The 25,186-nt window shown below is 41.7% G+C and overlaps 2 protein-coding genes and 1 long non-coding RNA gene across 3 annotated transcripts in view; 2 read left to right on the forward strand and 1 right to left on the reverse strand.

Moving 5' to 3' along the window:
• Nucleotides 1–620: 620 nt before the first annotated feature.
• Nucleotides 621–4,291, forward strand: hoxc13a (homeobox C13a). The gene is made up of 2 exons (XM_034590359.1): nt 621–1,544; nt 3,877–4,291. Exons 1-2 carry the CDS (start codon nt 884–886, stop codon nt 4,131–4,133), a joined length of 918 nt encoding a protein of 305 aa, XP_034446250.1. The 5' UTR covers nt 621–883; the 3' UTR covers nt 4,134–4,291.
• A 7,813-nt stretch (nt 4,292–12,104) lies between these two features.
• hoxc12a (homeobox C12a) lies at nt 12,105–16,117 on the forward strand. Its single transcript, XM_034590360.1, has 2 exons — nt 12,105–12,724; nt 13,958–16,117. Exons 1-2 carry the CDS (start codon nt 12,136–12,138, stop codon nt 14,194–14,196), a joined length of 828 nt encoding a protein of 275 aa, XP_034446251.1. The 5' UTR covers nt 12,105–12,135; the 3' UTR covers nt 14,197–16,117.
• An 8,300-nt stretch (nt 16,118–24,417) lies between these two features.
• The window catches only part of LOC117764715, a 12,291-nt gene continuing 11,522 nt past the window's right edge, over nt 24,418–25,186 (reverse strand). The window contains exon 2 of the long non-coding RNA XR_004614430.1: nt 24,418–24,729. This is a non-coding gene — a long non-coding RNA (uncharacterized LOC117764715). The remainder of the gene's footprint in view (nt 24,730–25,186) is intronic.

Genomic DNA, 25,186 nt, shown 5'->3' on the forward strand with positions numbered 1-25,186 from the left:
GATAAAATAAAAAAACATCACACCCTGCCAAAAAGTTTGGCGATAATCTGCTACAATTCGGTTCCATAGTTATCAACTTTACTCTCATGATAATTATTAGTATAATGTTTTGCTGGAAAATTCTCCACAACCAGGTTTGGGTGAAAGAATCTCACCTCGGCGTGTTAATATGTGACCCAGTGGAAGTTATATTCGGCTTTGAAGGAAAATGCGTCCTTTAAAAAAGAAAAAAGGAGTCTAAATAAGATTGGACGGTTTGCATACGCGTACTTGCTTTGGCAACTGTATATTCTCGTTATGCTGTGTTTCATGATGGAGATTAATTTAACTACGGACCAGGGATTGCAGATTAATTCACCTTTTTGTTTATTATTACTTTTAATAATCAAACAAACAACTCACACGGAACATATTGCTCACAACAAGCAAGTCACACACGAAATAGGCGCTCCAGACCCTTAGGAGCGAGTTTAGAGGATTTACACGAGAGAATGTTCTTTTTATTTTCCATGCACCAACTGTGTCATGTATCATGTGCGATTATATTCTCTGCTAGTCTCGAGTCGGCCAAATTTCACAGGTTGTTTTCGTTTGAGAGTATCCCTTTAAGAGTGCGGGTCTGTGCGATTTAAACCAATGATAAGACTCGATATTCTGCAGGAAAAGACGGTGACATGCAGGGGCAGTGGGTCTTTAAAGGGCTGCTCTGCCCCAACTCACAAGCCCAATCTCATAGGACTCGTTAGCGTATCACGTGCCAGATTCCTAATGAAGTGGACACACGAGGGCCCGGTGTGCGCATGCGCCCGGTGTAAAATGTAGTTGGAAATGAGGTGTCCGTCTTGGAGTAGTCGACTTTTAAAAAGCATCGGCAGCCCCTGATATGACGACTTCGCTGGTTCTGCATCCACGCTGGGCGGACACCTTGATGTACGTTTATGAAAAAAGCCCGAATGAAAACAGCCAGAATAAAAGCCAAACAATGGAGGGACTAAGCGGTAATTGCCCTGCGACCCACTGCAGGGACCTGATGTCGCACCCCGCGCTGGGACGACACTCTGGCAGCATCGCGACCCACCAGGGCTCCGTCTACTCGGATATTTCCTCTCCGGACACCGGCCGACAGTGTCCCGCTCCGCAGACATCCTCCAGCGCCTCCTTGAGCTACGGCTACCCCTTCGGAAATCCGTATTACGGCTGTAGATTGTCTCACTCGCACAACGTGAACTTGCAGCAGAAGCCCTGCTCGTACCACCCGGCAGAAAAATATGCCGAGCCCAGCACAGCGCTGCCCACGGAAGAACTGTCCAGCAGGGCGAAAGAGTTTGCCTTCTACCCGAGTTTCGCCAGCTCGTATCAGGCTGTCCCTGGATATCTCGACGTGTCGGTGGTGCCGGGTATCAGCCACCCTGAACCGCGGCACGACGCCCTGATCCCCATGGAGGGCTACCAGCACTGGGCTCTCTCCAATGGCTGGGATGGGCAGGTGTACTGCTCCAAAGAGCAAACACAGTCAGCCCATCTCTGGAAATCACCTTTCCCAGGTAAGGGGGAAAAAAAACCCACTTATCCTTTTAAGGGGGACTCTAACCGGCTTAAACCCAGATGTTAGTCTCGTAGTGTTTTGATAGCCACCGTGTGTCACCACGTTATTAAAACTATTTAAATGTAGTCATATAAGTTTATTTTCCTCAGATGTTTTTGCTTAGCATGTGCATTTTATTGTGTTAAAGTGCCAGTGTCAACTTACCAAGAAGTCCAGGGAAACACCAAATGTGCTGAATAAACATGCAACTGTCAGTCCCCATGCTTACCACTTATCTAATGTCCTTTATGGACAGTGTGGCTTCCCTGTGGCCTCTCATACTCTTCAGTTTGTATTTAAACAAATAATCAGCATTTTCTCAGAAGTGTGCGTAAAAATGAGCAATATTCCAAATAGAGGAGCTTTTTTTTTACAACTGTGACATTTTAAAGGTTAATCTTGTTTCAGATAAATGAGCGTTTTCTGTTGGAAGTTATTTGCAGTTTTCTTTTTTATTCCTCTGAGTCATATGGTGCGTTTGTGTCACGCAGAATAGAGAGGGACACCAGTGCAAACCTTTGCCCTCTGCATGACAATATTGTGCCTAGGCTAGCTTACTGTTACTGTGCTGTGTCCACAGTCTTTTGCACACGTCCGGATACATTTTCCATGCATATGCACATATACACATGTACATACACATGTACATGCACATATACACACATGCACATACACTCTGCAGAATATCACACAAATGTATCAATACACTGCATATCCAGGATCACCCTTTACTTTATTTAGCAGCACGCAACATGCATGGTATCTGATAATGGAGAGGGGCCCGGCCAGTGTGCAGTTTACAGAGTGTTTACTAGATTGCGTCTTTTACCACAAGGGGTTTATTATGTTTGTGAAATCTCAAAGTATTTTTATTTTCCGATCTGGATGTTGTCAGACCCCGACTGAACTGCCCACACACGACCCCCCCTCCTCCCTTCTCCCCTCCACCTTTACATTGAAAATACACGAGAGCAAGCCACGCAAGCACGGGCACGCAGTCAAATGCGCGCGCACACATGCGCAAAAACCCGAGCGCGCAATGTCCATATTCCCTCGCTCACCTCACTAACGTACACAGTGTGACGCGCGAACACACACAAGAGATTTGCCTTAAAATAAAAATGACAAAACGAATAGACGCCACTCAGCTCCCCACTGCTTCACCACATACTGTGGGAGACGCAACAACACCAGGGATATGATGCAGGTTACGTTTGAATATCCCTTGGCCTAATTCAAGAGACTATAATCTTATATGCAAAAGATCTGTGGAGAAATATTCCCAAACTCTGACTGTTAAATTACACGGGGGTAAAAGGCTTGTCGTCTCACAGCTTGCCACTATTTCTAAAGGAGTTGCCTTACTTGTCCTGTCATGTTTCCCATTGGCTGCTCTGCACTCAGCTCCAGTCTTGGCAGAAGGGTGCAATCCCACAACTTTGCTTCCCCCCGAACATATAGGCTGAAGTGTCCACTGCCAAAAGTTTTTTGACTTTTAAAAACGATTTATAACGAACACCAGTGGAGAAAAATTAGCTCTTAATTCCAGGGGAAGATCAGGAATATGTGTGAAATGGTGACGTTTTATTTGAAAATGTCAAATTCCTGATTATTCAAAGTGAAATCTCCTCACTTGCAGTCAGTTTTGGTTTCCTGGCTCTTGTTTCTGGTTTCCAGGCGCTGGGCAGAGTGACCGCCTCCACATTGAGACTTATTGTATTTTATACTTGTATTTACCCCACAATCTAATTAAAGACATCTACCAGTGATTTATCCGAGATGCCATAAACAAGATTTGTTGTATAGTTTATCAGATATAGCAACCAGCTGATTAAATATTGACAAACAGGCGGAAGAAGAAAAAAAATCAGTGGTCATTGGAAACAATGTAAAGTTCTGCAGGGGCTGAAGAAACTATGTTCTATCCCCGTGTTGTTATATTTTACATTGGTGCTCTCACATTTTTCATTTCTGCTTTCATATAAGTCAGGTGCACTACACCTGAGATCCTGACTGCAGCAACAGCAACGTTCAGAGTACCCCTGGATGCCCCACCCCTACCCAACCCCTGCACACACACACATAAAATACACAAAATACGCGGGTTCCCCATTGAAAATTATATAATTTTATTTCATGTCTAATAAAGTATTTAAGCGTAACAGTGAGTTTCACACGTAAAGACGAATCCCAGCTGCATCGCCGCTTATTGCACGACGTGTAACAACTGCGATGCTTTTTTTGCGCAAAATCTTAATATCTCTCTGTCCATTTTTCCTTTTCTCCCGCAGATGTGGTTCCACTGCAGCCCGAGGTCAGCAGCTACCGTCGTGGGCGTAAGAAGCGGGTCCCATACACCAAGCTCCAGCTGAAGGAGCTGGAGAAGGAGTATGCAGCCAGCAAATTCATCACCAAAGACAAGAGAAGGCGCATCTCGGCCACCACCAACCTCTCGGAGCGCCAGGTCACCATCTGGTTCCAGAACCGGCGAGTCAAGGAGAAGAAATTTGTCAGTAAATCCAAGAGCAATCACATGCACACCACTTGATGAGGCCCGCGACGTCCCAACTGCAACTCATACCTTCCGCAACACCGTGTCATCTTTTTACCTCCTGCGTCGAAAAGTCGTGGCCGAAGAACATTTTTTGGCAGAGTGGGGTTGTTTTTTGTTGGTAATTTATCTTCCATCGTCTCCATCGACCACGCCACCATGCCCCCTCCCACCCCCCCCTTCAAGCCCCCTGTTTTCAACTTAGAGATGATGCTCTAAAAACTGTGAAAATATTGAAAATTTCACTTCACGTTTGTTTTATATGAATGTACATATATAAATATATAATATTTAAAATATCTGTATTTCAAAGACAAGTATTGGGTGTTTTTCTTTTCTCTTCTCCTTTTTTTTGTTTCAAACCTAATCTCCAAAAGGACTGATGACATTTCTGAGACTTGCAACGGGCGGATCCAATAACAGGACCTGGTTCCTTTTTGGTGTCATTTTTAGAATGATTATCGCCAAGTGGACAAGAACAGTTTTGTGGCATCATAACACGTTGAACTTGCGACTTAAAAAACAAAAACAACTTCATCAAACGAAGAACAAGCTCACAGAGAGGACTTCGAGAGAGACGGTGATTTTTTTCTCTGTTCATTCTTTCCCGAATTTCAAAGGTTCTGTTCCTCTGTGTGGGATTTCTTCTTTTTAAGCCTGGGGTAGCACAGAGGCTGCTATGTTGTTAATCTGTATAGTGCAATGCCTTTATTATTTAATTCATATTATCTAGTATGGCAGAGCTGTAAACTGGAATATCTCATGACCAGTGTTTTTTCCCTTTATATCAGTGAAGGATTCTGTCATGCAACTGGAATGATTGTAAACCATTAAAAGTCAGTGAGTATTACACATAAATGCACAATCGTTTTTTATTTTTTTCATTTCTGTTCTGTCTTTGTTAGCGTAGCTTTGGAGCTGATCACACGCCTTGTACGAAGCCTGTAATTTCTACTTGCGTGCAGTATGTGACCTGTATTGTGCTGTTGAATTGCGTCCTGGTAACGTGTTTCATAAATAAATGATGATTATGAAAATGCTCGAATATTCAATCCACCATTCTGCTTGCAGCACTTTCCTGTCGTCTCAGATTACACCGGTGTTATTAGGCCTCCTCAGCCTGACGCCATATCTACAACTATAACCTCAGCAGCGGATGAACGAGTGCAGGTCTGATGTCGCAGAGGACTTGATGAAGACATATTCATATAATCCTGAGGTTTTGTTAATGGCAACAAGGGGTGACATTGGTTACGCACGCACAGTGAACAGCAGCGCGCATTTTCTGACATTTGCAAACATGAGTCATGATATTTGGACTTATTCCTATTTCCGCTATAGAGCGAATAAGACTTGCGGGGTCTGATTTGGAGAAAACACAGGTTTGCGTGTGTGTAAAAGACGCTCATCGTGTCCAAATGCACTCCACCCCTTTACCCTCCCAACTTCCAGCGAATTTTAAATCAAAGTTGATGCCAAAGCTGTTTTACCTGTCACTTTGGCACAAGTTCAACTGGCAGATTCCTCATAAGCAAAGAGTCTGAAAAGTGAATCAGGGGATGAGAGCCTCAGCTCTCAAACATACCACAGATTGTTTTCTGTCCTACTTTTCCGCAAAGAACAAATTTGTTGTCTGATAAACGAATAAAAGCCGCACCCTGTGAGAATGTGATCAAATCATTTCTTTCCACCACACCATCCAGTGGATTCGAAGCATTTGGTTGGATCGTGCTCTGTTAAGATTGTTACAGTACATGAGTGAATTAAAAAGGAAAAGACCAAACTTGGGTGAATGCATGTTTTGCGGCAGATGATGCGTCGTGCAGACACACGCTTTGGTTAAATCTTGTGCACACTGTTTGCACTGAACTTGAGGCGGCACCTATTTCTGTCGCCTATATGAACTTGTAATTCCGTCAACCTATACACACAATAATATAGAGAATAAACATGCGCTCACACATGCTATGCGTAAATATCAGTGCTCAGCAAATATCAGCCAAGTGCGTGTAGTTTTCCTCACAAACGTGTTTCCTCACACAGTTTGTGTGAATGCGGGAGGTTTTCTTTTCATACGGGCGTATATAAAGATATATAAAGTTCCCAATGCCTCTAAAGTTGGAATACTTCAGTCACAGTTATGAAAATAATAATTTAGAGAATAAATACTTAGCCACTCTTTTTTCCCCAAGAGTCGTGGAACCTGGTGTTTGTTTCCTTTTATCCTGCTTAAGACGAGAATACATTTTACGCAGGATTCTTCAAGTCAGACGTAAATAAAAGTAAATTGTCTCTGGTGCGTAATTTTCTTGAGTCAAATAAATTTACGGCTGAGGCCTGAAAATCAGCCAATCATAATTCAAATGTTGCAACTTTCTCAAGAAATATTATTCTGAGATTCTACTCATAAATGTTGAGCAAGTTTTTTAAAACTTGTGTGTAGGCAGGTCGTTGGAAGCCCTGTGTCACTTTTTCCAACTTCCTCAGATCTTCTGTGTGGACCGCTGCTGATTACAATCCAAGCCGCTAGACTTCAGCTTTTTGTTTGTCTGGTTCCTGGGTTTTCAATCCTGCAGGAAAGTTCTGGGTCTCCAGATTTACCCTTGACCATGACTATGCAGTCACTTTGACCTTGACATCACAGCAGATTGTGAATAATAAATAGGGGGCTGGACACCGATGCCGGCGGTTTGTTTGTGGGCAAACAAGGTGTTATTTCCCTGTCTAGACAGCCGGACTTAATGACATGCCATAAATACATAAAAAACGGGAAGTGTAGCGATATTCTCTGACCTGCGTTTCTGACCATCTCCCTAAACTTTACATTCACATTTGGGCTCTATTCTTTTTTTGTTTTGTTTGTTCTGCAGAAGTTATTTTAGATGCAGTAGTTCTGGGCGATGCCCCCTGGAAGCACCAATGGTCTCATGCACTCATCATCATGAGGTGGCGTTATTGACCACGAAGGACAGGTAGGACTTTTTGACGTCTCACACCAACACCAGTTATCCGCAGCAAGCAGCCATTCTGTCTACACAGCGAGAGGAAATAATAACACGACGTCGGCCACAATATAACGATTAAAGGTAGGGGCCGTTTTCTTCCTACTGTGGCGGCGGGCCTACTTGGACTTTACTTTATGACTTTTTCTTGTATATTCGGTTGAAAACTAAACATTCAGCAGTGAAAGGTAATTTGAAATATGATGAATGATATGCAGTGTCGGGCGAGTTTGTACTTCATGTATTTGAATTATTATTTTCCTCTGTGTGAAAGGAGCGAAACAATGATAAAGTTTAAAAACAGGGCTACTTTAAATATTTCTATTTTAACTCCTGATATTTTAAACATTCTAACAGGTGCTTATATGTTTAATTTATCCAGCAGCATATTAATTGAGCTGAAATCAGTCACATACCAGAAATAATCTCATCCAACATAATGTAATGATGTGCACATAATTTGAACGTTTGTGCATTTATTTAGATTTTTAATTTACACAAATATTTGATTTGAAGAAAGAATAAAAAATAATACATTCAAGTGGATGAATATGGAATTATTCAAGTGCGCAAATTCAGTTTTAGTTTTACGCACAAATGAGAAATAGAATCTGAAAGCATATCCCGTATCCAGACCAGTGCAATAGACACAGCTTCCTGAAAGTTAATTTTTTACTTACTCAACTTGTCACCTACAGTAATCAAACAGACGCCCGAGATTAACATTCACTCTGCCGAAAGAAAAGACGAAGCCGAATAAACTCAGAAAGCCACACAGGATACTTTCTAACAAACACATAAAAAAAATAAGCTATAACTTTAAGTTTTTCCACTTTAACTCCTGGTCAGCTCCGGATTTTTACCTTGAGAAACTAAAACGACGACAAAGTTGTGTGTGGTTTATGTTGTGTGTGTGTGTTTGGAGGGCGTGAAAGCTGCAGGCCGCTGGTATCCAGAGCCATCAGACAGGGGGCTGATAACCTCTGGTGGTGACCAGGGGAAAATATCAGGAAGTGCTGCAGCTGCCTGCATTTTGGGCAGATCTATTCACTTCAGCTCATTTTGTGTCCTCACGGTCATGACTAGCGCTGTGTTGACTCATCGTCCAGCGCGTGATCATATTTATGAAATGTGAAGTTGTGTGTCAATGTCATTATGGTGCAAAAAAAGTTTTAAAAGTGTAAAAGATGAGGGCCTGACTACAGTGGACGGTGCAGCAGACTACAGATGTCACAACTAAAGCCACATCTGCCCTGTTGTCTTTTTCATCCGTTTAATAATGGGATTCCTGTTTACATGAATTTTGTTTTGATTACAATGAAGGTATTTTTTTTATTTAATGCTGCTGTTTGAATATATTAGAGAAATCAGAAAAAGGACGCATCGGAACAGGCAAAGACCACAGAGACAAAAAGAGTTTCCATGTTCAGTTGTTTTTATTTATTTAGAAATATCTATTGTTTCATTTTTGTATTGACATTTACTTATATATATGTGGCTTTACGAAGATTTTCAACACATTTAAAAACACTGTTATTAGAAAAGACGCACTGTTATAACGTGCATGTTAAAGCGTTTTAGGAATGAATCCGAACTGACGGACGATATGTGTCAGGTGTGGTGGTTGGGAAATGTTATAATTTGTTAAATATGAATAACACAGACATTCACAGTGCATGAACACTTTATAATTGTATTTCGGTATCTCTCTCTCACACACACATACACACACACACACACTCACACACTCACACACACACACACACAAAAGTTGCTCACTCCATAATTTAAATAAAAACAATTACTGAAAAGTAAAATTTTATATTTTCCAATTTGAACAATTGCGTTTCCGCCCCTTATCCAATCATGACTTATTACATCATAACTTTATCCAACGTGACGGTCAAGTTCAAATCTTAGTATCCATGACGCAAAGGCTTTCCCAAAGGCCTATACGCCAGTTTGCGATGTTTTATTTGCCTATTTATACACAACTTACTCAGATTGACTGACTATAAATGTGTATTATACGTTTTATGTATAAATACAATTGTTAACATATTATTATTTTCAGATAGATGTCGATTATCTTAATCATTCGAAGTAAACAATTAACATTTTATCTCCTGGTGTTATTCGTGACACACGCCCGCATTAAATATCATGTGCTGTTGTAAACAGAGATCAGCCAAACGTTTCACCTAAACGTCGCCACTTCTGTGGGTTCTTTAGGTTTCCCTTGGTGGTTTGTTTTCCATGAAGGAAGCTTTAAGAGGGGCTGCACAGGGCTATAACTGTGGCAACCTGCCTGCAGAGAATCAAAGAGAGAAAGGGGAAGAAAAGAAAAGCCCTTTGTTTGGGCTATTACCCTGTCTGGACAGGACCAGTGGATTCCAGGAGGGTCATTTCAATATCGAGCAGACAGTGTACTAGGCAGTGACCTTGACAGTGCTATATGCTCGCTTTACAAACTTTCTTTTTTCAACTGCAGATTTTCATTTGTTTCATTTTCTTCTTACTAAATGAGAGCACAAGGCCTGAAGCTTACGGTCACACAATGACATCATCGCCGGGCGAAAGATGCACTGAACAGACGAGCGGTTGTTTGAATGTGAAACGCGGATCTGTGTGCGAGCAGTGGGATCGGAGGCGTGGAGAGACGAGGCAAGGAGGCGCAACACATGGCCTCTTCTCTCCCCCCCCCCGAGGTAAAGAAGCCTGCACCACGTTACTCACCCTAGGTTCACGGTAACTGTTAGAATAACACGAGGAGCCGTGAAGTGATACCAAAGACACCCCAGCTCTCCCCATCACACCGGGGGCACATGATATTACGCTGCACCGGGCTGACGCAGCGTTGCATTGCGGGGGCTGACTAACGAGATGAGAGAATGTGCAGTGAAAGGAGAAGCGGTGGGTCCAGGGAACAGGATGAGGCTACAACGGATCCCTGAGAGCTTCTCCAGTGCACACATTTGATATCTTTTCTTTCTATTTAAGGCGAGAGCGAGGCCTGCAGCCTGTGGGTTAGATAGGATATACGGCGACGATTGACGGACGCTGCGATCAAATATCGTCTGACTTGCAAACTGTTCCCAAACCAATGTTTAAATGAATGCTCATGTTCTCACATAACACTTCATCGGCAATTTTGTGGCACACAACTAGCGCCATTCAGCACGCACATAACGAGCTGCACTAATCCTGTATCCCCAGCTCCTTGATACTAGTTGTCAATTCATGAAATCCGCCTTTTTATTCTCTTCTATCGCTTTATCAGTTTATCAGCTGTTTTGTTTTCAGGGGGATGATTTTAAATCAGAGAGGCAGCTCTGAACGTATCCACATTATTTTATAGGCCCTGGGCTGCCTTCGCTTTAAGCTGCTTCAGCCTGAGAGACTATTATATGTTTATCAAATTTTATTTATATAAATTTCACCTTCTTTCGTGTATTTAAACTGAGTATTTGAGTTCAATATCAAGTTCAACGTGACTCTGTCTGAACTTGAGTAGATTGACGGCGACGTCCGTGCACGTGTCCCTGGGTGTATATGTATTTATATATTTTTATATTTTTTTTTATTTTTTCTTGTTGCAATTCCGTGTCATTGCTGAGTCAAACAATTTGTCCTTGATGTACTTTTTTTTAAGAGCCATAATTTGAGACACTAGCAGCTCGCCTCTGCTGAGTTATGACAACTTTTTCAGATCCATAAATTGATTTTTGTCTCCCTTATATGTAGCCTGGAGTGGATGGCGGTAAATTATGAAATTTTATATAGGGAGAAAGTGGGATTTGCAAAATTGTTGCTGCGCTGATTATACCGTAGAGCAGCTATAAACGTTTGGAAAGTCCTGCGAGATGTATCTGTTCAATTAGGGAGTATAGCTTGTGAACCCGGGAGAGGAATGCAAAAAGTATAGGTCAGTCATAAGACTATGAGGATGATGGTTTGCCAGTTTTGATGAGCACAGACCACATTAGAAATCCTTGCGCCAGCTGTTGGCAGCGTGCCCGAGTCTTCTGCATATTATGATATTAAGTTTTTCACTGTGCTGGAGTCTTTGAGAAGTTGTATTTTTTTCTTTCTGTTTCTAGTTTTTAAGCAAGGCCTCTGTTTGCGAGAACACAGGATGGCTGCACTCTGACATATATATTTGTTCAGGGTCTTCAGAAGCGCGTCTACAAATCAACTAATTAGTGTGATATAAAGCAGAGAGACTCTCGGCTGGATGAATCAGTTAAGTGCCCTCTGATATCTTGTAAAATCCATATAAAAGAATTGTGAGCGGTATAACAATCCCACCAGAGTTTGGCTGCGAACGTTTATTGGAGGTATCTGTTAAAGTTGCTCATGTGAGGTGTACTCGAGAATATTAGGTGAAATATACCCTCTTAAAGTAACCTTGTAGAATATCCGTCCTCTTTTACAGAGCCAGTGGCTTCAACCTGCTGACCCCGTTACTGTAAATATGAGGAGAGTGCGGCAATGAGCATCAGTCTTTTCTTAAAACAAGCTTGTAAAATTGGGACATCACAGCTTTATGTGACGTGGGATTCAACCATAATTTGCTGGAAAACAAGTTGTCATTTGCGGCCTCACGATCCTTCAAGAAAAAAATAGTTTTCATAAGAAATGGTATTTAAAAAACTTTTGCCAGCTTATAAAGATATTAAACGAGACCATGGACAGTTCCAGGAGAGGGGAAGGAGAAGCAGCCTGGGCTCCTGCTGGACCCAGCACGAAAAACACAAGATTCTCCATTTTTAATAAAAAGGTTTATAGTATTTTTAAAAAGCTTATAAACCTCTGTAATACAGAAGTTAATGTTTTGTTTTGTTTTGTCAGAGAGGGACCGAGTGGGTGGTACCATGTGCAACAGAAGTTGGCCTGAGCACGTGGTTTGAGGTTGACCAATCAGGCGCCCCTCCAGGTTTAACTATGTTAAATGTCAGATTGCAATAAACTAGAAGCTGTTGGTCGGGCCCGCGGAAATGGGCGAGCATAATCTCCTTAATCCAGGGTTTGTGGGACCTTTGGTTAACATCCACACTGGAGACACCTTTTACTTTCCGAATTTTAGAGCCTCAGGGGGACAACTGGCGGGGCTACCGTCTCTCTCCTACCCGAGAAGGGACAATGTTTGCTCCCTCCCGTGGAATCCTTCGGAGCCGTGCAATGGATACTCTCAATCCTACTTTAGCAGCCCCGTGTCTATTAACCCTTCTTTCAATCGGTCGTGTGAAATCAGCAGACCAGAAGAGGGTAAATGTTATTATAACAACGGCAGCGGGAGCAGGGAGACCTGCTCAGGTGGCAGCAGCCTCAAACGAGAGGACAGGGCGAGAGACACATCATCCCTAACATCCGAGCACGGGATGCACAGTGGGATTGGCAACACAGCCGCCTTCTCCAAATACGATTACGGGACCGAGCAGCTAACGCAAGATCCGCCATCCTGTCAGTCAATGGAGTCCGACTCCAGCTCCTCTCTGCTCAACGAGGGCAGCAAGCCTTCATCCAGCGACACACAGACCCTGGTGTCACCGGGAAGCCATTCAAGCAACATAGCCGCAGGCGGAGGTTGGTGCTGTTTTTGTTATTTTATCACTGTGATTTTCGAGCGCATGTGTATGTTATTCGTAAGAAAGCTGCAGCTAAATGTTTCACTCGCGGTAAAAAAAGAGTCATTGGAGCTGCTTGTGTTGATGCACAGCTTGCAGCCTATAGATTAGCCTGCAGGGTACTTGCGTGGTGTGCAAACGCCGCTAGGGGTTGCCCTAAAATACTCCACACGCCATGTGGCTGTGTACAGTTATCATAGAGCGTATGCCATCTTTTGAATAAACAGTCAGACATGTCATTGCATTTCTATATCTTAGATCAGACTCCTGTGATACGGGCATCTATCGATGGTTGATATTGGTGAATGTATAGCTGCACTTTGTATATACACAAATTAGGGCAGTGATTTAAAGGGGGGGGTGAGCCGCTTCGCTTGACTGCATCGAATAGGGAGAGTTTTTTCTTTTTAGTGACTCGTAAACAGAATTAATATCTGTCGCCGTGTACTCAACAGTCCTTTAATATGCTCTGAAACTCGCAAATAAGTAGGGGTATTTGCAAGCACGGCTTAATTATCGCGTTAATGCTACTTTAACTGCAACAATAAAACTTCCTGTGACACAAACCGCTGTATGCTCGTGGTGTTATTATAGAAGAGGCTGGAAAAATATAAAATTAACACTTGCTATTGAAATTTGTGCAAAAAAAAGATTATAAAACCTGGACTGGCCCTGTTCATCCGGAAATTGTGTTTGAGATCAGATATGTCCAAGGCAGCCCAGGGGGGAGACCACAACAAATCCAATTTGGTTGTGTGTGGTGGAAATGACAGCGTCCATGGGCGTCACTTTGATGAATCCTAATATAAAGCAGAATGTTGGGATCCTCTGCAAAACGCAGATCCCCTCTAGCTTAATGAAATACTTTTCTGTATTTCCAGAGCTGCAGAAACCAGAGAGACTCTGTTGTATCACTATAATGTCATTTGACTTGTAGAGATCATTTTCTGATTGCTCTCCAGTCTCATGCCTAATTGAATCCCAAATTCACTTCAAACAAGTGCCCAAGCTTTCCTCCATACAAGTGACGCCCCTGCAGGCTCCTCATAACCTTGGAGGTGACCGTGATTTTGCTACTGTGGTGACTAATCCGTAGTTTGCTCCCCCTCTGCACCCCCCCCCCCCCCCCCTCCCCTCAACCCTGCCCTACCCCACCCTGTCCCACCCGACCTTCCTCCTCCCACTCCTCCAGGTGCCCCGTGGTACCCGATGCACACTCGGACCAGAAAGAAGCGCAAGCCCTATTCCAAACTCCAGCTGGCCGAGCTCGAGGGTGAATTCATGCTGAATGAGTTCATCACCAGGCAGCGGCGGAGGGAGCTCTCCGACCGCCTGAACCTCAGCGACCAGCAAGTCAAAATCTGGTTCCAGAACCGCAGGATGAAGAAGAAGAGACTCATGCTGAGGGAGCAAGCTTTGGCCTACTTTTAGAGATGCGGCAGAAGGTGAATCGATAGGCAGTAAAAAGCCAAAACCTTCTACGCTCCCTTAGGTCTTCTTTCAATGCATGCACTCAATCTATCCATCTTTTCAATTGCAGGCAATTCCTACCACATTTTCTGATAGCCTATATATATATTTTCTCTTAAAGGTGCGGGCTACACACACGCCCCAAAACATGCCACTATCTGTCATTCAAAGCTATTCTCAATGAGACTTTCCTCATGTTTGGTATTATCGCACAAAAGAAGCTGTGAGAACTGTGCAAGAAACATCTCTTGGTTTTTCTGTCAAGAGATTAGTCTATGGCCCAAATTGCAAACCATGCAAAATGTGTGTTGCTCAGATTTGGGAATACACACACAATGACAGCATTGTTGAGTTCCCTTTTTAGTCAGAGAAAATAATGAGGCAGCGGGACCACTTGGTCAAATCTCCAAATAGGCCTAAAAAATAACCGTGAAGTCAGAAAGACAGAGAAGCCTGGTGTGGGTCGCAACCCGCGTAATAATATCTCTGAGGGTTTATGAAGAACAATCTCGCTCCCATAGTTGTTTAAAACGTCCTCAGCCACCATGTATTGGTGTAAGAGGAGCTTCTTCCTTATCTCCTCTCCATAGTTTCCGTCACACGTTGTGGGCACGTTCACGGTCACGGGCAGGAAGTCTGGCAGTCTGTGTGAGGAGTGGGAGGACAAAAAAAAAACAAAGAAAAAACGCAACGTAATCTATGTCCATATATTTATGAGGGGCACATTGGAACAGCGATTGCCATGACTTTGTTCATGTGCTAACAAGTTTCTAAAGGTGATTCTCCTGCTTTTATCGCCCCTCAAACGTGTCTCAACAACAATCACAGAATCCTGCATGGGTTGCATTTCTTTATACGAGTGAGATCACCGTTTGAATACGGTTTTGAGCTGCTATTAAAAAACCCACGTCCCGATTGTGAGAAAAAAAAAAAAGAAGTATATTTTACAATAAACTCGCTATGGATCTATAAAGAAAATATTCAACAGTGTTAAGTATATTTTAGACCCCGCTCGGGTTAAACAAGGAAACCACCCAACGCTGCAGCTGTGGGGAGGGGAAAAGGCGTTTTTAGGCCTAAAAGAACATTTCTGAAACTTGGTGCTCACGAAGAAAATAAAAATGTAGAAGATTTAAAACACTTAATTATAGGCCTAACCGTGTGCTCCCTTAATTCGGGACGAATGCAATTATCTGTCATGTATAATGAGTAAGCTATAGCAGTGAAAAGTATTTGCAGCATGTTATTGATGTGAAATAATTATAAGTGGTGTTCTGCGGGCCACTTTTTTTATACTTTTTTCCCCCCTGAACAAATCAAAAGCGAACAAAACCTTAAACATTTCAGACACAAACCTCTATAAAGAATGTATTAGTATTATTATTGTTATTATTATCATTATTAATATTATAATGGTGGAAGGACGGAGGGCCTATTAGGCCTACTTAATGTACTTGCTCCTCGCAATGTCCTCAATGTCGTCCCTTCCTTTACCTTGTACTCGTGTATAACTTTGTAAAATCAAATTACACATGTTACTATTCGCATCCTATTTTGGGATCCTTATCAATATGTAATGGTGCGTTATGTTATTGGTCGTCTTGTACAATATTGCATTCCATAGCCTATTTGTGGTTGTATGGGTTGGAAATGTAGGCCTAAATATATCATACTGCCAAGAATGCATAGAAGAAGTGGTATGCAAGAACTTTTACCATACATGTCATTTAAAGAAACTCTGTTTGTAGTAGCTGTTTGTTATCGTTCCTTTATTTCGTCCCTCACTGCATTCCCTTCTTTGCGCTTGTAAGGATTGCTACATTGTCTTGTAAAAGTAATAATGATATGAATGTATATGCGTAAGGTCTTCAATAAACAGAATACTGAAATGTTTATTGGTGTTACCTCCGTCTGTCACTGGGTCGCTCCTCCGAGTGTCCCGCTTTTAAAAATCTGGTTTTCTAAGGGCTGGCCGGTGAGATTATTTTATTGGACGTGACCTGTGGGCTAACCCAGTTTAACAAATACACGTGTCCACCGCAGTGAAATCAAGATCTGAACATTAATGGGACATTTGGTCGCATTTGAGAGGGTGTTTTGTTGGCACATAATTCCACATGCTGTGAACTCTAAGCAATAGGACCCCACACAGGTTGGTCTTGTTTTATAAAGGCCGCTCTGATATAAAGGTGGACTATAGGTGTTATAGCTCTCCGTGCAAAATGGCGGCCAGATACATATTCTAAAACCCACCTTACACTGAATATAAATCCTATTTGAGAGTAATCTGAGACGCTTTACACAGCAACCACACACCAACTAGACTACATCAGTTATAGACAAGATTTTCTTTGACATTTTTTTGTGGTTTCTCTTGAAGTTCGACCTAATCAGTGTCACTGGTATGCTACAAGCCTATAACGTCCCAGCTAAACACGCAATAGCTCTGTAAAGCAGTAATAGGGTTACACCCCAGTGCTCCATATAGTCAAACCTCCAGGACTGGCTGTTCATCCCTCTCTCTGGTTTGCATTAGGGGATTGGGGTTTATGAATACTCACACACATCAGAATATAATTTTCCTTCTCTCAAATAGCGTACATCTTTACAAACCACATAGATGTGTGTACAATAAACACATCTAAAATACAAAGGACTCTCCCTACTGGTAAAGAAGTGTAAAGCAATGCAGGGCAAGCGTGCAGTGCTTTTCTTTATCAGCTCACTAAACAGCCATCAGTGCGTCTTGTCCACAGCAGCTTCCAGTCTCCAGTTAGGTGATGTGTGTTCACTGGAAACTGTGGTGCTGTCTCCATGTTGAGATCACATGTTGCCTTTTCAGTGAACTGTGCACGACCACTCCTGCAGCCGACCCAATGAAAGGCCTTCCTGAGTTAGTCTGTCCCGGATCTCAATATATATACACACATGTAAGATGACGTTCACTTAATTGTGCTCCTCACAATCCTATCTTACTAACGATCACTTAAGATCATGAATTAGAGGATCAGTTTTATTATCATAGGACATTGATGTCTGTGGGTGTATGAAGACCTTGCTGCAGTATACTCTCCTCTGTCTAATATAGAATGCTGTTTCTGCAGCCTCTCATATTTGTGCCATTTTCTTCTACTGCAAAGACGCAATTCCCCCAGGTAGATTGGCCATATCTTGAACCATCATTCCAATATATTCGTCAATATAATGCTTACATGATGCATAATTATTGTTGTGTTATGTACACATCGTGCAGAATTAATATAAGAGCAATAAGCTCCTATGTATGGAAAATGTCTGTCTGGGCGCGCTGCTATTCGATCGTACTACAATGCGTCATTTTGCAGATATAAAAATGGTCATGATTATAAATACTGGCTTTCAAAACAACTACTGTAAATATTCTAAACAAACCAAGGCTTCAGCAAAAATAGTTTGAGCGTACAATACGCGTCCAGTCAGTGTGACTTGATATAAATGAATGAGACCCGCTGGTTTTATGTTTTCGGGGGGGAAAAAACACTCCATGTACAATTACGCATTTGTTTAAAATGAGGTTGGAGAAACATTTCAACTGAATGACTGCGCAGAATTGTGTGACATGCATGTCAGTCATAGTAGCAACTGGGTCTGAATTGTTATATCCGTATAATAAGACAAATGCATCCGTAATGTTGGGATATGTATCCATTTTACGCACACACAAAAACAGGCATATGAACACATTAGTACCAAGGGCTGATGCGAGGTATATACCAAGTAAGTTTACTAAGTATTTTCTGCCATATGCGATAAAAACAAAGACGATGAAATAATACTGGGGAGATCTTAAATTGTGTGTATTGAATTTGATCATCCACAGGACATCATTCATAACTACTCCAATCTTTTTAGCCTATCAAACGCGCTGTTGACCATGAAAGGAGATAAACTAATGCCTTGTGTTTGTGTGTTGCCTTGTTAAAGGGCTTAGAGGAGAATAATAGATGTAAAATATACCATGACTGTTTTCACCCTTCTGCAGAATCGCCACTATTATTTGCAAAAAAAACTAAAAACTAAATCTTTATGGTCTGATATGCTCCAAATATTTTTAGATCTTTTTTAAAAAAGGCTTCAGGATAAATTGCCCATACGCGCTGTTGAAATTTAACCAGCAGCGAGTGCAATAACTTAATTAGGCTGAATTATTTATTTTTGCAGTTTTATTTGGATCTGCGCTTGTAAAAAATGCGAACAGCAAGCATGCGATGTGGAAAAGAGAAAGCAGATATAACCCAGGGTCCCTCTTGGATAAAAAAAAAGCAAAATAGATTTGCTCTCGACTGAAGAAAGTATAAAGTGACATTTACAGCAGCGACTATTGGTTTTGTTCATACAAATGTGTTTTGATATGTGAAACGTTGAAGCAAACATCAGAACAACAACAAGGGAGCGAAACATGAATCCTGATAACCACCATTACACAGTGATGCAAACAGTATAGTTTGTTGTGTTTGCAGACTGGTTTGATGCTTTGCTGTGTAAACGGTGTGATCGTTTGTTTGAATAACGTGACAGTCTGGTCTTTGGTCGGTGCCAAACGCATATGTGAGCATGTAGTTTTAACTTGAACTTCAAACCAGGCGTTTCTGTTGATGTTATGCGGGACTTTTCTGTGTTGCCTGTTTATACGGGTATGTCTCTCCTGTCTACATTTTCCCCTGACAAATATGTTTGTGCGTTCACGTCCAGAAAGCTACTAAATATGTCACTGCGTCTTTACCTACCACCCCCGGTTCAAAAATGTAAAAAGTCCTCACTGTAGAGCGGCTCGTGTTAGTTTGCACATCCCTGCCTCGTACCCATTGAATTTGTTTATAATTCACTTTGCACAGGGCAATCAGGGAGAATTAAGAAAAAATGCACAACTGCAGACAACCTCTGGATATTTTGGATTGTAAACCGGGACGAAATCTCCGTTGGCTTTGCAGGTCTTCTACAATAGGTCTTTCACTGCTCTTGAGCACTTTTGACTTTGAGACTGGCTAAATCTGTTTATGGCGGCCTGTCTCCGAGTCCCAAAGGTCAGTGAGCTTCACAGTGCCCTTCGCAGAGAACTTGTGTGGCATGCGGTCTACGCCCCCGCCACCCCTCTGCCGTTTATGGTACGAAGCTGGCCAGAGAAATGGAAAGCCATGTTATTCCTACTGAAGTGCGCGTGGAGTGTGTGTGTGTGTGTGTGTGTGTGTGGATGTGCGTGAATTTTAAAGGACAGTTGGTGTGATATAGAAACAGAGCATAGGTGGGATTCTCGACGTGAAAGCTCCATATCGTCAGTCCTCTCACAGTTGATATATATTGATTTTGATATGATTTGAAATGAGTTCTGTATGAGCTCTGTTTGTCTTCCTGATAAGCTCCTTACTGTCAATTTGTTTTTCGATCGCATCGCATGTCCAGCGACCCTTATTACGGATTGTGCAGGTTTCATTGCTGCCTCGAAAGAGGCGGATTCGTCTTAGACCACTTGTCCCTGATGGAAAGAGAGACAAACACCTCAGAATTCCAATTCAGATGGATGATACGATCGCAAATCAGTAGCCAATCGTCGTTGTTTTGTTGTCATTGTTTATCCCATTATAGCATCACTATTATTTCTTATATCGTATGAAATCTTGTTATAGCGCAACGTAAAGAGAGTGTACGACATTTGTCAGCAACCGAAATGATATTCTGCTCAGTATTATTTATTTTGTTATTTAACCTCCGATTTACAACACATTTTACTCCATGTTTTCTCTCTTACCTACTTTATATAGAGTATTTGTGTTAGATGTTGAGTATTTTGGATTCGGACTGTCCAGGCCGATGCTTGGGCCCTAACGGACTCACTGAAGGTCAAGTATGCAGCACAGAGCTGCACATCCGACGGTGTCTGCTTAAAGCTCTTGCCATTTTAGATGGAAAATCCAGTCACCTGTTTGAGTTTGTCCAGTATTGGTTCGGTGCACATGCACTGCAGTCTAAACCAAGTCTTGTTTTTTCTAATATGAATATCACTATTTTATGTGCAGTTTCTCTGTGTGTTGAAAGGTCTGGGCTCTGAAGAAAAAGCGCTTGGAAAATGTGCAGCTCAAACGGCAAAACAAACAAGAGCACTAAGTGTTTGAGCAGGCATTTCAAAGATATCTGAGTCTGTAGCGTAAAGCTCAGAGCGTCTATTTGTGTGCACATACTGAGTCGCGTCCGTGCAAGGCCAGCGCAAACTAAAATAATGCATTTTGACCCCCGGTGCGAAAAGAACCAAGTGTTGCGCGTTTCGCCTCAATGGACATAAATGTTCAAAATATTTGCTGAATTCGCCCAAAATCAATTTCATGAAATTGTATGCACTTAAAATTCATTCCGTTTGTCACCTGGTTGTGCCCCTGCATGCAACAAACCAAACACTTTATCCAACAAGACTCTGTCGACAACAGGCAAGATTTAACCAAATAATTAAAGAAACAGCATCAAGTGAAACGCCTGCGTCAGACATTGTCAAAATAAATCGGTATGTCACTACATGCTCAGTGTCAGATTTAGTCACGAATGAACTTTTGTTAACAAACTAACTAAATTATCTGTAAATCATCATATTTCAAAACAAACCGCTGCGTAATGGTTCGCAAGTCGTGCGTAATTTTCTGCCCTCCTGTGCTTAATTTCCAAAAACCAGAGCTATTTATTTATAATCGTCAAACGCTGATTTGTGTTTAATCACTGGGCACATTATCTCCGCTTATTTCCAAATGTGATTCATATTAAGTGTGTTGTTTCAAGAGGTCTGCAGGCTGCGCCTAAAAATCTATTTTTAAATATATCGGCATGTACATCGCCACAAATTTGCCTCCACAAAAATGCTCTCTATTCATTTTTTTTTACTTTAATCAAATTTGAGCAAATTATCCAACTGGAGCTTAATTTTAGTTCGTCTAAAAATGATTTCCAAAGATCTCTTCAGTGCTTACTGTTCCTCTGCTCCAATCACTTCCGGATTTTTTCCCAGGACATCTAAATAACACACAGGAGCTGGGCCCAGCAGTCACCACTGGACGGTTTCTTGTGATGTGATATCATTTAATACTTCTAATAAAAAAGTTAACACATTGTTGTGAAAGCTTTATGTGCTGGTGGTTGAAAGAGAAATACACTCTGGAGATTGCTCTAAATGTAACAATAACACACATCCTTATCTTGTAAGCCATTGTTGTCACCACAAACCCTCCACGCTCGGTGCATTCACAGAGACCTCAGTTAAAAAAAAAAGGAAAAAGGAAACAAGGCTCTTTAGTGTTGCTTGAAACTGTTCGCAACTCATGCGACCAAGTTTAACTGCCCGACTTACATCCAATTAAACCTATCTAGGCCATGAGGGGACAGTAATATGATTGCAGGCTTCCCACATTTAGCCTTGACACCAGCTAACTGTGCAGCAGTGTCTTGGTGAAGTGAGCCCATTGAGTGTGTGTAAGCGTGTGTGTGCGTGTGTGCGTGTGTGTCATTTGGCACAGGATTTATCTACCCCGAAGCCAAAACACTGTAATATTTAGGTGCACCATTTTTTTTAAACTGAGAGTTCTTCTTAACAAGAGGGTGACTCTTAGGTTAACCATTGTAATTATGGTGGTTGGTAGCAATACATAGCTGAAATTCCTCGGACACAGTTCGAAAATTAGAGCTCCAACACTGATATTTAGGCGTAAAATGGCAAATGTTCACAACACCTTTTGCTTTAGGAGCCCAACAGAACATTTTGACTATTATTAAGATTTTTGAAACCTGCATGTATAACATTATCTGTCGTTGTATAAATTCCTCCAACACAGAATGAGCATGGGATAATAACTCAGATACAGATTCCCTTTTGCGTGCAAACTCTGCATATGCTTAGCCTGTTCATTTGGTGCAACCAAATCAGCCTTTCCTGGGTCCTACTGCTAGCGGAATATCAGCTGCTTGTGACTCGTCCATCCAGGGAAATAAACACATGGTAAACCTGATTCTTTGACTGGTGTTCTGGGCGCTCCAAGGCTAGAAACTCCAGTGTTTAAACTCTCAGAAGGAGAATATTGCCAAGTGATGGACGCTTACTGCTCATATTTTGTCACATTATGACAAATACTGCGACCTAAACGCAGCCGGGAGTGCTATTTCCCAATTCTTTAAACGCCTCAATTCCTCCTGTGTGCTGTGGACTCTTTTTAAACCCTCCTTTTTCGCTTCTTCACATGTCTTGATAAAGAAGCTGTAACTTTTAAACTTTATTTATGCACCACTTATTCATACACGCGCACATTACTTATTTATACCGCGTTAAAGCGCATCATTGAAATGATTATGACGAAGAAATGATTTGACAATATTGTTTTGTGCTGTCTTCTATTATTGCCTGATGAAAGAGGAGTTTGTAGCTTTTGTTTATTGTCGTTCTTTTTTGCCTGCAGATGATATTACGATCGGAGTAATGTTGACGCACGGATACGTTTTAAATGTCGCAATTCATGAACCATTATCATGAAGCATTTAGTGTTGCGGCTTTTCAGATTGTAGAAATCCATCCTCAAATTCAAGTCCTGTGTTTTATCCTTTGATTCCAGGGCGCTATGTATATTTCATTGGGATAAATTCGACAGTGACATTTTAATGTGCAAATTATTATTATTGTTATGCAACTGCGCAGTACTATTGGTGCAGCATGTGTCGAGCATGTGTCCATACAGGCTACAGGCCAAGATGTTTACACAAATATCTCCATAGCTACGGTTGTTCGTTGCATCAGTGGCTGCACTTCACGACTCACAAATAAACTTAGAAATTCGTGCATTTTCAGAGCTCATCAAGCTCCGTTATTAGGACTAATTTGAATTAAATATTCAAATGTTTCAGTCAAATTAAGAAAATGTCAGAACGCAAGAAATCGGAGGCTTTTCTTATATTATCTAAGGCATTAATTCAATGCGTTTCCTACACGGACGGGTAAACTCCAAGTGCAGCAAAACGCATTCTGCTGTTCGGTGTGAAAACTCAGCGCACCAGTGCAGAATTATCTCGTCGCTTAAATCCAAATTCCTGTCATTCTCACCGTTTATGGTTTTCTATAGAACAAAGGAATTTAGCGTTACTACAGCCATTCGGAGTTTTATGGTGGACGGAGAGAGAATTTTAGTGGTCAAATTCAAGTGCTGTGTCTGGACAGCTGTCTGCTTTCTTTGTACTTGGATGCAGGATGCATCATGTGAGACAACCTTTTGTCTGTGGCCTAATAAACAAGCTAATGCCAATGCCACCTTCTTCTTTTTTTTCTTCCACAAATACCCCTGGACTCTTATTTCCAAACAGTTCTGGTGATGCTGCTTGTTCTTCCCCTCGCTGTTTTAGGGGCACCACAAAAAAAAACACTAACTTTGTTTTCCTATTATTTGCCTACAACACAGGTGTCCCATACAGGCGTAATAGAGCGATGGCGTTATTGGAATAGTGGATAATAATTCAAGAGTCTATTGCAACATTTAGGAAGCAGCCTATAATCATAAACAATGGGCCATCATATTAATTTCACCATGTGATAGTATCAGTTAGTCTATAAAGAGTCCGAGATGGCCCTCAACAGTACAATTAAAAGTTTACAATGACGCAGGAAAGAACACGCAGGCGCATCTTTTCTCCAAACCATTCATTTTATTGCATTTTGTTGAGAGAGAAAAAAAAAAGTCCGGGCGACACTTCTTTTCTTTTTAACATTCACTCGCAGATAAATGTCGACATTCGGCTGGAGAATAAAAGGATCACAGCAGCTTGGAACATCAGCTGGGACTTATTTTATTTTAGAGGGAAACGTCGGATACGTTCATGCTGCCTGGTCAATATGCCCAGTGTGAGAGTGGCCTGGAAGCTGCCGTTTACAAGAAGAGTAATTGTTGCTCTGCTTTTAAGATTGGCATATAAAAAAAAACTGCAACCCAAAAGATCTGATTTGATCGACAGGTGATTTAGATATTATATCCCAAAACGTGTGTTTTGATATTTTACAGAGAGGCTCAGACAGTGCGGGGATGATCTGGGTGATGCTGTCAATAACCACTCCAAAACTGGAATAATGCTGACATCATCAGTATGAGGGGGGATAATAATAATAATATTTGTAGAATTTATAATATAATAGAGTTTGTGTTCATGTAATTGAGGCACATTTTCTCTCCCACTGGGGGAGAAGCTCTTTATTCAGGGCTTCAGCTGCAGCAGTATTCCCACCAGGAACTCCAGGAACTTGGGTGTTGAAATGCGCAGTTGTCCTTCATGGACTCTGTCATGATCCAAAGTCAAAGGGAATAATGAGAGTGGGGCCGATGACTTTAGCTGCTTCAGTCAACATGTGTGCTGTGCTTTCTACTGTGCCTCAACGGGCGTTCAGCTGCAGCCTTACAGCATAATCGCAGTCGTCCACCGCTGATCCAGCTTTTTTTGTTTCTCCATCTAGGGAAGGAGAGAGAGAGTGACACAAATAAAAGAGTTACAAGGAATAAAAGCTAAATGAAATGGATGAATTGATATGTTGCATGTTGCTAAACAGGCGAGCCCGGCTCATCCAGAGCCCTGTTTAATAATCACGTGTGCAGCAGATTTATGTAGCCACTATATATTCAAGAATGGAAAGGGGGGATCAAAAGAACTAATATAACCCATATGAAAAGATCTCCTGCATATTCAGAGATCACAAAATGTCCTGTGGAGTCTCAGAGAGGAACACGACTCATTCACACTTAAACTTTTTCTAAATGGCGAAACGATGAATGAGCTCATGGGCTTTGCTTTTCAACAGATTTATACCTTATTGGGCGTATCCTCGTTTCTTAATGCAGATTTTGTTCTGTATGCAACAGTGTCAGTAATAAAATAAAATACACCTAAATCTCTGATTAAAATGTTATCA

This window comes from Hippoglossus hippoglossus, chromosome 7, assembly GCF_009819705.1.
Source record: "Hippoglossus hippoglossus isolate fHipHip1 chromosome 7, fHipHip1.pri, whole genome shotgun sequence".
Taxonomy (NCBI): Eukaryota; Metazoa; Chordata; class Actinopteri; order Pleuronectiformes; family Pleuronectidae; genus Hippoglossus; species Hippoglossus hippoglossus.

Coding starts and splice junctions, on each gene's coding strand:
- hoxc12a (XM_034590360.1), top strand. CDS start 12,136: ATGGGCGAGCATAATCTCCTTAATCCAGGGTTTGTGGGACCTTTGGTT. Junction 12,725..13,957: donor CAACATAGCCGCAGGCGGAG/GTTGGTGCTGTT, acceptor CCACTCCTCCAG/GTGCCCCGTGGTACCCGATG.
- hoxc13a (XM_034590359.1), top strand. CDS start 884: ATGACGACTTCGCTGGTTCTGCATCCACGCTGGGCGGACACCTTGATG. Junction 1,545..3,876: donor CTGGAAATCACCTTTCCCAG/GTAAGGGGGAAA, acceptor TTTCTCCCGCAG/ATGTGGTTCCACTGCAGCCC.